The sequence below is a fragment of the Phytophthora infestans genome, genomic scaffold (assembly GCF_000142945.1).
Source record: "Phytophthora infestans T30-4 supercont1.196 genomic scaffold, whole genome shotgun sequence".
In the NCBI taxonomy this organism is placed as follows: Eukaryota; Oomycota; class Peronosporomycetes; order Peronosporales; family Peronosporaceae; genus Phytophthora; species Phytophthora infestans.
In genome coordinates, this window is record NW_003303563.1 from 72,751 (window position 1) to 90,590 (window position 17,840).

A 17,840-nucleotide genomic window follows, 5' to 3' on the forward strand; every position below is an offset into this window, starting at 1 on the left:
TCTGCGCCTGAAAGTCTGCGACGACGCTTGGACCGAAGACCGTTTGTGCTATGTCAACGTACGCGAAGGTTGCAGTTCGTGTGACATCGGGCGACGCCCGACGCAAGCTGAGTGGGATCAGCATATTGTCGAGTATCCGCTCATGCCGACCGAACACGCTTGGATCGAGAAGTATAAGCGCTCACTCTCCGAGTTCACCCAAGCGGCTATTCGCGGCGGCTCGCGCCGACAGCGTTCGAGACGGAGCCCGTCTCCGGCGCATTCGACGTCTCGTCGGGCGCGTAGTCGATCGTGTTCCCGATCGCCGCGAGGTCGCTCGCGGCCGCGTTTGACTCAAGGCTGGAGTCGTAGTCGTGGACGACATCAGGAACGTCACGAAGCAAGTTGGCGCGAGGCTCCCACGTATCATCAGCAGGTTGAAACCCGAGCCATCGTACCTTATACTTCCGCGCGGCGGGAGCCGCGTGTTGAGCTGACGACTTGGTCGAGTGACGCGCGCGGGGAGGATCTTCGTGATCAACAATACGGTCCACGATCAAGCACGTACCTTTATTCGAGTCAACGATGGGCGGAGGACCGTCGCGGTGGAATTCGACGCGACCTGGTTGACCAGGACGACGCTGAGCAGGCGCTGAACACTTCTCGGGACGCACAGGAGGAGGCCGAGCGGGCGGCTGAGAGCTCTCGGAACGCCGAGGCGACGGCGAGTAGTTTGGGGCAGTCGAATCGTGAGCTCTTGCAGCGACTGCGTAGTCTGGAGGCGCAGGTGTTTGGCGGACCGAGGGGTGAAGCTCTTCCGCGCGAGCGGGGAACTGGGACAGATGGGACGCTGGCTCGACAGGCTCATCGCGAGGGCCGCTCAACGCATGCTCCAGCTCCGCCTCCGGGATCATCGCGGGAAGATACTTCTTAAGTCGCCCGACGTAGAACGTCGGGTGTAGTCGTAGCGACGTAGGAATGTCTAGCGTGTAGGCATCACCCATAACTCGTAGTACTTTGAATGGCCCAATGTAGCGCGGCGCGAGTTTGCTCGCGCCTAGGTTCGTAATAGCAGAGGTACGAATTCCATCCGTTGAGAGTAATACCCGCTCACCAATCTTGAATGCACTTGTGTTCTTGCGGCCACGTTTGTCAGCGTTTTCCTTCTGCTTGTCAACCGCGAGTTGTAGCGCGTCACAGACGAATCGGGTAACCGATTGGCGATGAAGGACAAAGTCGGATACCGCTGTCTTGTCAGCGGGTCGTGCTGGGAGTTTCGGCGCGTAGTTAGCCACAGTCGAGTGTGGCTGTGCTGGAGCGATCAGCGTTCGGTGTGTCCAGTCAACTAACGGCGACGACGTGGATTGCGCGGGTGCGAGGATCTTCTTCGACTGTAAACGCGTCACCGCGTTGATGTCTACTGCAGGAGTAGCTGAACTCGTAGACGGCAGAACCGTTGTCTCACCGGAAACCGGTGGTTGAACCAGTATCGGAACCGGTTGGGCAGGGTTATCACATTCCTCCCCCTCCAGAGTGAAGCCATCAGTCGCCGTGGGTTGGCCCACAGCAAGTTGTGCGGGGACACGTGGATGACGCGCGTTGTTGACGAAAAACGGAGTCAATCCCGTCGACGCGTGCTCGGCATTGTTGAGTGCAAACTCCGCAAGAGGCAGGAAGGAACTCCAGTTCTCGAAGGACGGGGCATAACTGCGCAGAACATCTTCTAGCACGCGGTTGACGCGTTCCGTTTGCCCGTCAGTCTCCGGGTGCGCCGCCGTCGACATGAGGAGTTTGGTGCCCAGGAGGTCGAAGGGTTTCGTCCAGAACGCCGATGTGAATCGGGGATCGCGGTCAGAGACGATTGATTCAGGAAGGCCGTGATGTCGGAAGACAGCGTCGATGAAGAGCACCGCGGTATCGGCCGCGGTGATTGAGTCCGGAACCGGAACGAGATGGCACATCTTGCTGAAGCGATCCACGAAGACCAGAACACCAGTACGACCGTCAGTATCGGGTGGGAGACCGAATATGAAGTCCATTGACACAGAGCGCCACGCCTCTGTCGCCAGAGGGAGAGAACGCAGCGGAGCTTGCGATGACGGTGACGGCTTAACGCGTTGACAAGTTTCACAGGAGCGGACCCACTTGCGCACCCACTTGTATAGGTGAGGCGAGTAGAAGTCGCGGGATACCGCTGCGAAAGTCTTCTCACGGCCCAAGTGGCCACCCACTGGAGCGTCATGGAGTTCATGTATAATTCTTGCGCGTAGATCGGGGTCGTTGGGGACAACGACGCGAGGAGCATCAAATCGATCGATACTGTACATCAGTAGATCACCGTCAAGTTGGTATCTGTGAATCTGGTCGCGCGTGGAGCGGCTCAGTGTCTTTAGCGTGGCATCACTTGGTGTGCGAAGGTGTTCCAGGATACCGGCATATATCGAGTCATCTCGATACGCGGCAGAGATCTCTTCCCGCAGGGGAAGTATTGGAGATACCGCCGTCATCAGGTTCACACCTGCAGCCACACATGTGGCGCAGTCCAATTCGTCGTCGTCCGCGTCTTCAAGTGACTGACGACCCAAATTTCGGCGTGGATCGTAATCGGGGCGCCGAGATAGGGCATCCGCAAGGATGTTATTCTTGCCTGGCTTGTAGTGAACGACGAAGTTGTACTCGGAGAAGAATGACAGCCATCGTGCCATGCGCTGAGAGAGATGAGGGCTCTTCGTCGCTGTTCGCAGCGACGCGTGATCTGTGTAGATCGCGAATGTCTGCTCACCGAGTAAGTACACTCTGAATTTGATCAGTGCGTAGCGCATCGCAAGGAGTTCCTTGTCGTGGACCGGATAATTCTTCTCAGCGGGCTTCATCTGTCTGGATTGGTAGCTCACGACGCGTTCGCGACCTTCGTCGTCGAACTGCATCAGTGCACAGCCGATGGCGAAGTCGCTCGCGTCGCAAACAACGTGGAATGGCTTTGCATCATCTGGAAGCGCCAGGATTGGGGCCTCCGCCAAGCTTTTCTTCACTGCATTAAAGGCTGACTGATGTTCGGGAGTCCACGACCACGTGATGTCTTTCTTCAGCAATGAAGACAATGGCTGGATCAGACCAGCATAACTTTTCGTGTACTTGTGGAGATAATTTGCGAGGCCAAGCCACTGACGCAATTCAGTCTGATTCTGCGGCGTGGGCCACGCACAAATGGACGAGACCTTCTCAGGATCCGCTCGGACACCATTTTTGCTCACATAACAGCCAAGCACCGGAATCTCCGGGGCACAGAAGATGCACTTCTTCAAGTTCGCGTACAGTTTGTTTTCGTGCATGACTTGGAACACTTGTCGTAAGTGATTTAAGTGAGCTTCTGTGGCGCTGAGATCGCCCTCAGCGCGGCTGTGAACGAAGATGTCATCGAAGTAGCTCGGAGCGAAGTCGCGAAGTGGGCGCAGAACGTGGGAAACCATGCGATTGACCGTGGCTGGTGCGTTTTTCAGGCCCTGCGGCATGACAAGCCACTCCCACAGCATCTCGCTGGGAGTGCTCACCGCTGTGAGCGGGACGTCGCTGAGTCGCATCAAGATCTGATAGAAGCCATCGGTCAGGTCGATGGTGCTGAAAATAACACTGCGGCCCATGGTGTCAAGTACCATATCCTTCCGAGGGATCGGCGCTTGTGCTGGAATGGTGGCGTCGTTTAGCTTGTTAAAAGCGTGAGCGATGCGCCAACCACCCGTGGCCTTCTTCACGCAGAACGTCGGACTCGAGTGTGGCGAGGTACTCTCGCGCACGTGACCCGCTTTGCGGCGGCTCTCGAAGAAGTCGTCAATGGCTTTAACCTGATCGCGTGGGAGGGGCCACTGTCGCGTCACACAGTACTTGGAACCCGGCGTGAGATCAATCTCATGGCGAATGCCTCTGTCAGCAGGGAGCTCAGCTGGAATCTTGTCGGGAAAAACATCCGCGAACTCGCGGACGGTGTCGTATACTGGATTGCCCGAGTCGCGGAGTGACTCCCACGACTGGGCAGCGAAGCGCTCTTCGCGCGCCGACTTCGGCTCAGCGTTCTTTGGACGAAGTGGAAGATTGTCGGTAGCGACCGTGTGGATCTCTTCCGCCGAGGCAGACTCGGTGATCAAGCAGACCTGTTCGATGTCTCCTGACTTCAGATCGCGCAGAAAATGCTTCCAGGAAAGACCCGGAAGGCGTGTGATGGAAGAAGCTTCGCGAGGTGGGCTCTCAATGTCAAGTGTGCGTGAGCGAACGACGCCTCCTTCCACGTGTTCCAGGACGTGTATGGACTCATTCACTGCGATATCGGCGGTGGGCTGACCACGTCGCTTAAGGCGGCGTCGCTTGGATTTCTTCTTGCGGCGTCTCGAACCGCTGCTCGAGACAGAAGACTCGCTATCGCTGGACGAGGGATCACCCCCCTTTAGACACGGAGGGGCACCATCAACCGTGTCGGTAGTGCGCGGGAGCTCTCGATGCTCGACCGCGCCATCGACTGGCGAGAGCCCCTGCTCGATCGCCGTCGTAGCCGGTGGGAGTGTCAACTGCTCGACCACCGCTGTGGATGACGGGAGCTCCAACTGCTCGACCGCCGAATCGCGTTGCGGGAACCTCTGCTCAACCGCTAGAGTGTTTTGCGGGAACCCATGCTCAACCGCCTTGGTGTGTTGCAGGAACCCATGCTCGACCGTCGTGTTGCGTGACGGGAACTCATGCTCGACCGTCGTGTTGCGTGACGGGAACTCATGCTCGACCGCCGTGTTGCGTGACGGGAACCCATGCTCGACCGTCGTGTTGCGTGACGGGAACTCGTGCTCGACCGCCGTGTTGCGTGACGGGAACTCATGCTTGACCGCCTGCTCGGATTGCGGGAGCCCCTGCTCTACCGCCAAAGCTTTAACAACCTCGCTTCGCAGCGAGGGGTTTTCGCGCAACAGCGCTGTGCAAGACAAACAGAGAGGGCCATCGCTCGCTCTCTGCTCAACCTGCATTGTGGACAACCGGTCCACGACCCTGACATGGGGCCAGTCCTTCTGGGCAACCAGGAGGTGTGTGAATGCCTTACTCACATCGAAGCCAGAGCGGTGTTTAACCGACCGAGCCAACCAGTCAATCTCTGGTTGATATCGTGACAGCCACGGAATACCCAAGATGCAGTCGAACGCGTAGTTCATCTCAATCACGAGGAAGTCGTCGTTGCTGCGGAAGCCGTCGAATGTGTATGGCAACGTGATTTCGCGCCGCGCAACGCGGCGTGGCTTTCCGTCAGCAAGTTTGACGACGACCTGACCTCGACCATTACGGACTGCGATCTCTCTTGGAAGCATCGATAAGCACGATTCGCGAAAGAAGTTATTCGACGCTCCTGAGTCCAGGAGCGCGCGAAGTGGTCGCCGGGCGCCGGCGACATGAAGACTGACGATGATCAGCCTCGAGTCGCCCGACGTGGTGGTGGCATTAAAGTGTGCGTGGAGCACAGGAGGGCTAGAAGGTTGGGTAGCCACCGGGGGGCCCGGACCTCCATTCCAGCCAGTAGGGCGCCCCGCACCTACTGGCCCTGACCGTTTTTTGACTGAACGGCAGGTGAGACTTCAGCGGTGTGCGCGAGTACCGGCGCTGGCGCGCGGCATTCCGCCGCGCGATGACCGATCTTCCGGCAGCGGAAGCAAGTGAGCGGGCGATTAGGACGGCCGTTGGGCCCACGAGAAGTCGACTGGCGATGATTATTCGATGTGATAATCGCGTCGATCTCCATGGGCTCGGGGGCTGACTCACGAGCTGCCGTTGACATCGCGCGCGGGTAAGACGCCGCCACAACGTAGTCTTCGCGTAACGCGAGGGCGAATGCTTCCTCGAGAGAGGAAGGTTCCGCTCGGGTCAGGCAGTACCGTGTTATGCCTTCACGCATGCCGAATACGAATACATGGACCTGCGATGCTGCGTCAATCGGATTTGTCACGATGCATGACGCGAGGTGGCGAGTCTTTTGAACGTAGTCGCGCATAGTCATTTTGCCCTGACGAAGGGCGAAGAACTCGGCACGCACGCGGGATTCGTCTTGAGGTGGCTCGAACGCGAGCCTGAGATCTTTCTGGAGAGACTCCAGAGTGGGGAATGCGTCGTGATCAACGACAAGTTTACCGAGGGCCCATTCCTTGGCCTTCCCGGACAACCGGGACAATAAGAAATTGACCTTTGTCCCTTGCGCTTCGATCATTCTCGAAGCAATCGCGATGTCGACCTCGCGAAACCACCGGTTCAGCGGGAGGCGATTCGCTCCTTCACCGGAGTAGGTAGACGTCTCTAGCTTCACGACATCATTTTTCGAGGAACGCGCGGGAGTTGTTGCTCGCCGATTCGCATCGGCTAGCTCGCGTTCCATGAACTCTTGGGCTGCTTGGCGTTGTTGGTCGGACGTCGCTGAGCTCAGCAGCGACGCGATTACAGCCTCACCAGACACCGCCGCGAGGCGGTGAAGGGCTTCCCACTCGACACGAGTGAGATGAGGGAAAGCAGCATGTTCCAGGGTCGGCCCTGGAGTTTCAGACGTCATACCTTGGCTCATCGTGAACTTGGTCATGGGAAGGACTACAAAGTGCTACCAGGTGTAACGGGCCTGGGGTGTCCGTTACTTGCTTACACGTAGTGATGAGGAAGCGTACAAGTTCAGTGATACTGAAACCAAGTACTTAGTCTGAAGGAAAATCAACTCTGTTTTTATTTAGGTCCAGGGCAGCTTACCCTGACCACTCAAATACACGTCAACTCCTTATTGGTTGATTATGGGTCTGGCTCCCCATATTTCAACCAATAAGGTGACGGCAGTTCAGCACACGCTACTCGTGTGCTGCTGCACCTACTTTTGTAATGCAAATCTACCTACTTATGTAATGGTGTGAACCACTACAAAGAACCTATAAAACTACCTACATATGCAACTTGGGAGAGCCTATTACAAACAGCTGCAGCCGAGACGGATGGTCCAGAATGTACGGATCTCAGCTATATCGGATCTGAAGGAGTTCACGGGCAAGGATCAAGACGAAGACCGAGCGCGAACATGGATCAGCAAAGTCAAGCCAGCCGTCATGAGAGATCAAGCATCAGATGCAGAAAAGTGTCTGACATTTGCGGACTTGCTGGCGGGGCCAGTCAGAATCAGGTATCGGCAGCTGGGCAGATCCACTAGGAACAAGTGGCCATATTTGCTACGTGGTTTCCAAACGCAGTATCGTGGATGGGGGGTGATGGTAGCGCGACAGTACTACCATGCTCGCCGCCGATCGGACGAATCCCCGCTAGAATACTTCCATCGGCTCAATGTGGCCGGTCTACGGGCCAAGTTGAAGGTCAAGGATGGGGAATCCAAGGTACTACGGGAACATGTGGATCAGTTCTTCAAAACCTTGGGAGATGCTGATCCGGGCGACAGGTTGACCCTGCTACGACTGCCAGATGCCGACGTACTCGAAGAAGTGCTGCGGGTAGTGGATCGCGCGACACACCGCCAGAAGAAGGCGGCTGTCGGATCTGGCAAGTATCGTCAAAAGGCTCCGACACACACGGCCCCAGACCGACGGGTCCACCAAGTCAGGGCGCCCGACGCAGTAACTGAATCTGGATCTGGTGGATCGGACTCCGATCCGGAAGATTACCACAGAGTCTGTCTCACCGCTCCCAACGATCGTATGGCAAAGACTGGCGATGACCCCCGAGCTGTGGATTCCTTACCCGGGGGTCGTGGGATGCACCGATCCCGAGATCTCATCGACGGGACAGGACAAATCTGGTGCTCGCAATGTGGATCCCGGAAGCACACAGAAGCTGGATGTTGGAAACATCTGGTTTGTGAGAAGTGTGGCAAGAAAGGTCATCCCGAGGATCACTGTTTCTACGTGTGGCGGGGTTGCGGCGATATCCACGATGCTGACAAGCGCCCGATGGAAGCGATCTACAGCCAGATCCGCCAATGGTTCAATCCAATTAAACACAGAGGGATGTTGCCCGAGGTGACAGAAAAGGTTTTAAGCTAGGACGCTCGCCGGGTTGGAATCCGGTACGAGCCGAGCGCTCTATGTTACTGCATCTATGCATTTGTGAACAAGACGTCGCTAGATACAGGTAGCAAGCTCCTAGATCCAGTCGATAAAACACGTGATCTACCTGAAGTGTCAGTTGCCAAGATCTCTAACTTACGCCAAGTAGACGAATTTTCCAGATCCGATTTTACTTCGCTCTTGGATCTACAGAGGGAAAATCACGCGGTTATTGGGAGAAACAGCAACATGGGCCTACAGGGAACACGCTAAAGTCCATCAAAGATTGATTTTTTTTATCAGTACTGGGCTTTTGACGAATCGTATGCGCCCGTAGATAGCTTGTCTACTGGGTAAACAAATCCGTCCTCACGACGATGCTGGAGCGATCGACACCACTTATAACACAAATAACGTGCTGTACAAGCTCTTCAGCTTCATAATTCACGACATGTTTAGACATGTAAGTACCGCCGTTATCAAATCTGTTTCATGTTGTGACCTGATACGCTAATTGTGGTGTCTATATCGTTGCTACTCGTTGTGTGACTGGTGTATGTGTGAGTCTATGTTCCCTCGTGGCTTTGTGGGATCCGATAACGATATTTTCCAAATCCAAAACGGGGTCAGAGGGCAGAAGAGCAGTCCATTCGTATGCTAATTATCCGGCTCTCCAGAGTCTGGTCGATGGACTTGACGCGCGGAGCGCTGACTCGCGACGTCGGCCCGAGAGCTGGTTCGGTGCAGGGATGGCATCTTACCAGGTTATTGCCCATTGCGATCACGGTCGTCACCGTCTGAATGGCGGCCGCCATCACAGCCATGTCCACGTGGTTGTTTGGTGCTGTACCGCCGCTCGCAGCGGCACTAGTCATCAATTCAGCACCGTGTTGTGCCTCGTCGCTGCCTTGTTCATCGGGTTCTTGATCCTGGGCTCCCCAACAGCTTCATCATCAGGCACACGACGCTCTCGCTGTACTCGCCATCGGTATTCCCCACGTGCACGCCCATGACGTCCTTCCTTGGCAGCTCCAAGGACCTCCTTTGCTGACGCTTCTTTTTTAGCTCGGCTACCGCCCTAGTCAATCGCTGCATTGTGGCTGCCAACCCCATCATATTTTTACTTTGCACCACTGCCGCGTCTTCGCCACTCTCCTCCGCTTCGCGGCCATGCGTTTAGTCCCTCTCATCGGTGGCTATGACCCGTCCGGGCTCCTTGGTATCCTTGTCCTTCGAGGTCGACCGCTGCTAATTCACCGACGCCCTCCGTTTGATCTTCACCGGCTTCGCTTCAGACTGATTCGTCGCTTGTTGCCGCTTGCCCTCTCCCGTGGGCTCGTCGTGGCGGACACCCTCCGTACGCCTTGGCTTCTCGTTACCGGATGCCCGGACTCGGATTCCGTGCTGCTGGGTGAGCTCTCTGCTCCAGCCTTCCTGACTTGCCGTGCCTTCTGTGCTTTCTTACTTAGAGTAGTGACTGTACCATTTGCGTACCCCGTAACCTTTGTAACCCGGCGTAGCCACTAGCCCGACTGCCTGCCTGTCTTTCCGATCTCTCTTTGTCTTTCTTATCACCGCGAACCGACTCTTCGTTGCTCTGAGACAGGCCTCTGTATGATCACATTGTAACGAGTTGCTATTCCTCCTGCCCGACTCGCTGGGCAAGTCGTATTGCTTTTGTGCCTGTCGTGCTGTCTGTCCCTTTTCCGTAGTTGATACTCGGCAGTACTAGAAGACGTCGCTTGCCAACAGATGCTTCACTGAGCCCTGTGCCGGAACCCTTGGCTCCTACGTTTTGTATTCCTTCTCCTTAGCTAATCTTACGTAAGCTAACAGAGATTCGCTCTTCGTTGCGCTCTTCTTTCGTCTTCGATGAGCAGCTAGTCTCCAGTCGGGTCACCCACGTCCTCGCCGAAGCACCGTGACGTCCCGATGCGATCCAGATCGCGCTCATCCCTTAAGCCCCTTGGGTGTACGCCCACGGCGCCTACCCTCGGCCACCACAGCAAGCTCGGGTACTCTGCTTCCCCTGTCTGGTCTCACCGTACGTCGCTTCGCTCGTCCATACACTCCCCTCCTTGGATCCTGCTTGTCCTTCGTCTTACGGCACTGCAGTGTGTCTACCACAGCCCCCGTACGTCCTGTCAGACACACTCTGTGCCTCAACAGCCTCTTCGTCGTCTTTGTATTGGCGTTGACTGTGCTCCCAGCCCTCGACTGTCTTTCGTCTCTCGACACCCCCTCAGTCTACTTGTCTCGTCCTTCGCAAATTCAGAAGTCCCCACCTCCTTACTCTTCTTGCCGTCCAACGTCACCGGTCGCGACTGCTCGCCGTCTGCGATCTCCGTCTTAACCGTGTGTCCGTTGAGTCCGTTGGGCTCCTTCCACCCTTTGATCGTATTCTTCCCACGTTGAAGCTGGCTACGTGCCAGCTGACACTCTACCGGAAGATCATTGGTAGACCACGTCATCAACTTGTTACAATTCCATTAACGCCTGAAAAGTACTTCGAAGAATCAGAGAGAGAGAGAGAGAGGCAGACATTCTATTTAATCTTAACGACGACTAGCTGTCTGGTATTTCCTAAGCCTGGTTAGCAACGCCGGTTCCTCTTGCGAGTCCGGTGGTTGTACGGGGCTCACCCGCTGTCTCGGGTGCTCTCGTGGTTTTTGTTCTAGTACCCGCAGGCATAGAAGTAAATAAGTTCCTCGCAATTGAGTCTCCGGTTGTCGGCATTCACGTTTCCCCAGCGCTCTCAGCTGACGCATTGCCGTCCCCCAAAATTCTGTCGCACTGGAATCCTCTGTCACCTGGGCTTGTTGAAAGACGACCCTGTTGCGCTGTGTCCACAGGCTGGTAAGACAAATTGTGCACAGGATATGCCAGATGCGTTTCCATTCCCGTATGATGTGCTTAATGTCGTCCGGGTATGTTTTCTGCATCTTCTCCACTAATGAGGGCGATACGGGAGGCGATTTCCTGTTCGCGCAGCTCAATAGGAAGTTCTCGATGTTTTGGGGCTCCCATGCTTCCCCAGTCCACTGCTGGATGAGCTTCACCCAGCAAGCCTGGGCGCAGGAGCACATCCAGAAGATGTGCTCCATCGTTTCCTTTTGCCCTTGACATACTGCTAGTTTTCTGCAACTGCTGTCATGTTTCTTGCCTTCGTGGTACAAGTTGAGCTGCCGTACCGCAACTCGATACGCTACCCATACTTGATACTCCGTTAGCTGATTTCTGTGGGCCCAGACTTGCTTTGGCGTCTGGTGCATCGCTGCGCGTTGCCAGGTGCTTCCGGCTACCACCTCGTGAAGTCGCTCTACTGGTCGCTGAAGCTGTTCTACTTCATTGCGTTACCGTTTAAACGGCTGCTGCTTAAGTGCTTTCAGCACATGGTTATTCGCGATATTTTCTTGAACATTCCACGGACAACTGTGGACGCTGGGGTGAGCATAAAATACTACCTTTCCTGCTGCTCCCAGTGCTTGGAGCACTCGTATGTCTGCTGATGTGCCTTCTCCTCCGTAATCTGCTCCAACTGGAGTCCAAGCCAGTCCGTTGCTCTGCTGTTCCAAGGTAATACTGGCTCCCGCCGCCGACCCCACGACGACCGTGCCTATTGCAAGGCCGTCCGGTTGCCACTCCCACCGATATTCATTTTCCAGTTCTGGCGGGTGTCGTAAAGTGAGCTCTTTCGTAATTGCCAATGTTGCTCTCATGGGTAGGGCCGGGGCGTTTATCAAGATCGCCAGACCCCACCTCCGTAGCTTTGCCTGTTGGTGCTCCTCCTCCCCAGCGACCGGTATGTTGAGGGAGTACGTTTTCGAGCTTATTCGTGTGATCTGAAGCTCTTCCAACGTGCAAGGTTGGATTCGGTTGAACTTCTTGGTACTCAGGGTTCTGCCTACGTTATCGACAATCCACGGGTTGTCATTCCACGTGTACGCCGGCCAGTAGAGTTCTTCTTGTGTACTCATTTCGCGTTGTGTACACCCGAGCTCCCATGGTAGCTCGATGATCCACGTCCCCGCTGCAGTCCAACTGATCGATTCTAGCTCTAGTTCATTCAGCGCTATCTGGTATTCCAGTATAGCCTCGCCTTCCAACTCTGCGGTGGGTTGAAAACATTCACTGACTAGCTGGTGTAATTTGTCTCCTGGTGATACTCCCGCTGAGTGCAAGGGTCGTGTGAGCTTGTTTCTGGGCGTAAGTGTATTCTCCCAAGCAAGTGATGTCCCTCGGAACATCCAATGCTTCCACGCCTGCCAGTATGAGTCTTTGCGTTGGACTAGCCAGAGGATCGTTTGTTTTACCCTCTGGGTCTTGCACGCCACCGGGATTGAGACGAGTCCCATTCCTCCTGCCTGTTTAGGAGCGAAGACTAGGCCTGGAGCGACCTTGTGACGAGTACTCTCTGTTGCCGTTGCATGCCTCCACAGAAATTATTTTTGCAGATTCCTAAGTTGCTTGTCTGCCCAGTTAGGCATGTCGAAGGCCGCTGCTGTGAATAGAACCGAGGGAAGCATAATGACGTTCAGGATGGTGATCCGATGGTCGATGCCTGTTCCCAACTTCGTTGCCGTTGCTAACCGTCTTTGGATGTTGCGAATCCTGCCTGCCCAGTTGATGTCTGTCAACGGCCCTGTGCCCACTTGATAACCCAAATATCGGACGGTGTCACCTCGTCTAAGGACCGGTAGGCCGAAGAACTGGTGTTCTTCGATCGCCTTGTTTAAGAAGATGAGCTGACTTTTGGCTGGTTGCACCTGCAGACCCGAGAGTTGACCGAAGCGCTCTACGATGTACTTCGAAGAATCTGCGTATCTGGTAAGTCTGGACCGTAATGGTCTGCTACTGTTGAAGTTCTGCATTCCTGACCATCAAGCTCGTCGGGCTGATATTCGCTCCAAGACACGCAGAGCTCCCGTCCCGCTTTATGAATAAAAGGTTGTGTGCAAATATACGGAAATATTTGTAAGGCATAATTTTATTTTTCCTCGAACGCAATAGCTTGCGGTTTAGCTTTTTGCAGTTTATTTTTTTCAGCTGCGAATTAAACCACGGTGCCAACGTCATGCAAAAAAACAAAGTCTTGTTTTGCTGCTGTGCTGTATATCGCAAAACCAACATCTACAGCTTATTTCGCTGGTCGTATAGCGGCACATTTACTTACATGTTAATCTCACCGTGAGATGATTGGAATATTTTAGTTAATTTTGGATCCGTCAAACTCGCCGCGGATTAACTTATTTTGAAGATGACCCAAATGGCATTGTAAAGCAATTATTGGAGGGCCTGGTTTGCATTTCATTTCTTTTGAGGTACATCCCCTTGCTCTTTAATGATAGAAAACTTATCGCACACGGCACCAGTGGCACTCTCTACCGTTGCCAATGTGATATTCGTCGGAGTGACCGCCATCATGGTGATGGCGTAGTGCTTGTTGTCCATCAAGACATGCCACTTCGGTGGCTTTGGATGTTTGTACTTGTGCAGCCCTTCGGGGCCTCCTGCAGAGCCAGAAATCACGTACACTGGTGCCTTTGGGTTGATGTAAGTCGCATTATCTTTGGAGACACCGTCCAGCATGGCGGTGCCGTTCGCCGTCGGGTATTGACGTTCGTACGCATGGACGTGACCTTGTAGAACCAGATCCACCTTGTACTTGATGAACAGTTTCTCGAAAGCCTCTTGCACGTTAAGCGACTCAAAGTCGTTGTTAGGCTTGTCGTCTGCGTCGCATGAACGGATCGTGTACATCGGTCGATGCATTCCGACAACAATCCACGGGACCTGGTCGCGGTTAGCGTCCGCAGCCTTGAGATCAGCTTCGAGCCACGCTAACTGATCGCCGAAGGGGCCGTACACTCGGTGCGTATGGTAGGCGTTACTCGGAGCATTCGGATAATCGGTCTCGGACGAGATCGTCGTGAAGTGTACGGACGCGTACTCGTAGGAATACCACATGTTCAGCACTCCCCCGCTTTCAGGCGCCTGCATCCTGAAGCGCGCGTTGAAAGCCGAGTAATTGCCGAGTTGATTCAGTTTTTTGTCGGAGAGAAGACAAGCTGGGGAATGGCATTCCGCCTCATGGTTTCCCACCAGTACCATGTACGCCATCCGCCTCATGATGTTGGTCATGGAATTCATAAACTTGTTGTACACTTGCTCGTAAAAGAAACCGAAAGCTATTTTAGCTGACAGAAACGCGTCGTCTGCATAGGACACGTCACCGAGATGATAGACGAAGTCCACCTTGTCCACCAGCGAGTTGACGTACTTGTTGGTCTCAACGGCGTTCGCATCGGCTCCCATATCTCCGTACACTGCGATCGTGAATGGACTTTGGTCGCCGCTTTTGCGAGCTGTGGCGAATTTGCTTATAGCACTTCGAAATTTGGCTTCAGAGGCGCTACCGACCTTGTAGAAATACGTTTTATTGGGCTTCAGACCTTCCACAACCGCGTGGTAGCTGTACAGCTCGTAGTGGTCGTCCTTGTAGTATGACTTTGTATCAATAGTAGCATCCTTTACCCGAGTTAGCTTGCTCTCAGTTGTGCCAATCCACACCGCTGTGTCTTCTTCACGAGCAAACGTTGTCCACGATATCGCCATACCCGTTCCGGCTTCTTTGCCGGCAAAAGCCAAGTGAAACTGCTGAGGAATTCGAGTCGAGTCGCTTGTAGAGCTCACACGACACGCGTCTGATGGCGTGTCGTCGCCGAAATGATACTGGATAGAGCATGATGCCTCAGGCTTACAGCTCAGTGAAGCCCAGTGGTAAGCACACGTGCTGTCGTCCACCGCACTACTTGAAGTCTCCGAGGCGGCATCCTGGCGGAACAAATCCTTCACCTTGTCCAAAATGCCACTTGGTTCGGCTGAAGTTGTTGACACGCAGCATACACTCACGGCTATTACGAGTCTTGCCAACGACTGCGTTCGCATCTCTGAGGGTAGCGCCCAGTCGGGTGTTGCGCGCAGTGGTAAATCTGAAAATGACCCTTGTTGCCTCGCTCACGGACGGTGTTCAGGGCACCGGTAGCAAAAGTACTCGATTCCATTGCATCCACCATCTCAAGATTGGGTATCGAGCTGGCCCGCCTCACCAGGAGCTTCATGAGTCAATACCCCTGACGAAGATGCAGCAACCGAGCGAGCAGCACTTGAACCTCCTACAACAACATTGTTGTAGCCAGTTCAGCCATCAAATCAGAAAATATTGAACCGGGATGCAGAGGCAAAGTCAACGCACGTTTTGGTACTTCGTACGCCACGAATGTGGGGCGCTGTAGGAAGTAATATAATAGTTGCTGTCCTTAATCATTGAGCAACGCAAGAGAAAATGCCGTGTAACTTACACAATGGAGAATGGTGAATAAATCGTTTATAACGCACGGTTTTGCATATTAGAACGGATCTTCTTCAGCCCACCTGAGCAATCCGGGAGTTGCGTTTAGATTTACTACTACTACAGTAGTGTATTCCCACATCAGAGGTTGCATGTAAACTCCATAAGCTGAAGTGTGTATCCGTCGTGGCTGTTACGTCCAGCAGAAGAAAAAAAAACAAGCTAGTTAACCTTTATCGAGTGCTATGTTTAGTCTCCAAACATTTACTGCTAGTGTCGGGCTAATTTTACCGTCATCTAGCATAGTCGACAACCAACAGCTTTTCATGCAGTACCAGACCAACTACCCGTACGCCACGAGCACGCAGCAATGCGGTGCGCTATCTCATGCACGCGAGGAACAGCGACGGCGGCAGCAAGAGTATTCTCAGGCTCTGGCCCAACAGGTCGCACAACGTGAACAGCAGAAACGCCGCGAGCGAGAACTGGATCAACCGTACGGCAGACGCAACAGCGGATTGCCGAATCCGCCTCAACACCATTTCCGTCAAGAAGCGTTCGAGCCAACTGAACGTGGAATGCTGGGCGGGTTGGGACACAACAACCCTCAAGACACACGACAGAGCTTTGCGCGGGGACAACCGCAGCTCCGTCACCGTCTACCTGGTGGTCCCGAATCCTTTGACTATTCTGCAGCAAATACTTTCATGCCAACGTACAATGCCCCTCCTGTGCAGCATCGACCTTCTGTAGATAATAACCAAGCTTTCCGAAATGGATTTGGAGTTCCCCAGCAACCTCATCCAATGCCACAGCAAAGCTGGCCACCACCACAACAGCAGCAACAACCTCTCAATAATGACCCCATGTCCGGGATGGTTGGGCCGCCCCCTTTTGGACCAGGCTCAGACATGCAAATGGGTTGGGGCGCTCCAACTTCTCACCAAAATGCTATGGCACCGACGAGAAACAGTCAATTCTGGGCAGGTCCGGGTACGACCGAGCAAGCTGCACCACCGGCAGTGTACCCTAACTACGGGTCTCCGCAGCGACAGCACTTCCAGCCAGGGAAGCCTCAAGAGGACCCGTCTAGACACCCAAACGCGCAGAATGCTGGACGTCGTCAGCGAACAGACATCCACGATGGGGGCCGAGGAAACTCGGAGGATGCCGAGAGGCTTCGTCGGAAACAGCAGCAGCAACTCGAGATGCAACTCGCTCTGGAGCGACAAATTGAGGAGAAGAGACAGCAGAAGCTGGAGGCTAAGCGACGACAGGAAGAAGAAGATCGACGAGAACTTGAACGCTTCGAGGAGGAGCAACGTCGGCAACGAGCGGAGCAGGAGCGACTTCAGGAGGAGAAACGTCGGAAGGCGGCACTGGAACAGCAGAAGGCGGACCAGGCTGCAGCAGCGGTGGCGGCGGCCAACGCGCAAGCCAAACGCCAGCAGCAACAGAAACTGCACGCTCAGCTGAATCAACCTCAACAAGTCCAGCCATTGCAACAGCAGAACCTGCACCCTCAACATCCTGAGCTCTTCCCGAACGCCTCTCCGCTCAAGAACCCGCTCACCAACTCCCGTGCTCACTTGTTCGAAGACCCCCCAGAGCCTCCACAATCCCCAGTGGCTCCAAACTATAGCTACGGATACTCCCACCAGAACGCGTCTCCAATCCGAGGACACCCAGGCCAACCCTTTGCGCAAGACAATAATGCTGGCCATGTTCTTGACCCCAAGGAGCTACGTCGTCAGTACGACGATATGCGCGACGAGTTGAGCAGACAGAGACACCTCGTCGACCAGCTCCGCCAAGCTCAAGCTCAGATCCAGCAACAGCGTTCGCCTGTGCGAGTGGTGAGCGACAATGTCCCCACGCTGATGGATCTCGAGCAACTCCGCAACGAACTACGTGGCGAACTTGCGTATCGCGAACAGCTGCACCGACAGGAACTAGAGTCGCTGAAACGAGAGCAGCAACAAGGAGACAGATTGCCTGAGCGCCCACCTCAGCGCTACCCACGAGTGAGGAATTCTTTAGAGCTACCGACCCGAATTCCCAACAGAGTTGAGCGTGTTTCGTCGCATCCAGTGGCTATTCAAGGGCAGGAAGAATCGATATGGCAACGAGGGTTTCCAGTAAGGAGACCACAGACTTTGCGCTCCAGTATCAAAGAAGTGGATCATCGCCATGGAATGCCACTTGATGAGAGCGTAATGTCGTTGCGGGGTGAAAGCAAGTTTGTGTATTTTGATGATGGACAGGACGGGGAAGCACTGGAAGAGCACAGTGACTCGACGAAAGTGAAGGCGCCTCTACTCTCCCAAAAGACCATTCAGAAGAGTGTCCAGTTCTCACCGACAAGGAAAGCTAGCGTCAAGCAGTCTGTCGCTGTAACGAGGTCGGTCTCTCCCCGAAGATCAGCGCAAAGTGAAGCTTCTGATACTGACAGCGACGAC

At 54.5% G+C, this 17,840-nt stretch overlaps 3 protein-coding genes across 3 annotated transcripts; 1 reads left to right on the forward strand and 2 right to left on the reverse strand.

Moving 5' to 3' along the window:
- Nucleotides 1-10,585: 10,585 nt before the first annotated feature.
- On the reverse strand, nt 10,586-11,302 carry PITG_20456 (uncharacterized protein; the record flags this gene model as incomplete). Its single annotated transcript, XM_002895331.1, has 2 exons — nt 10,586-11,021; nt 11,115-11,302. The coding sequence occupies 2 exons, from the start codon at nt 11,300-11,302 to the stop codon at nt 10,586-10,588; spliced, it is 624 nt and encodes a 207-aa protein (XP_002895377.1).
- Nucleotides 11,303-13,337: 2,035 nt separating this feature from the next.
- Nucleotides 13,338-14,775, reverse strand: PITG_20457 (calcineurin-like phosphoesterase; the record flags this gene model as incomplete). Its single annotated transcript, XM_002895332.1, has 2 exons — nt 13,338-14,687; nt 14,764-14,775. 2 exons carry the CDS (start codon nt 14,773-14,775, stop codon nt 13,338-13,340), a joined length of 1,362 nt encoding a protein of 453 aa, XP_002895378.1.
- A 1,814-nt stretch (nt 14,776-16,589) lies between these two features.
- Nucleotides 16,590-17,635, forward strand: PITG_20458 (uncharacterized protein; the record flags this gene model as incomplete). Its single annotated transcript, XM_002895333.1, has 2 exons — nt 16,590-17,405; nt 17,618-17,635. 2 exons carry the CDS (start codon nt 16,590-16,592, stop codon nt 17,633-17,635), a joined length of 834 nt encoding a protein of 277 aa, XP_002895379.1.
- Nucleotides 17,636-17,840: the final 205 nt, after the last annotated feature.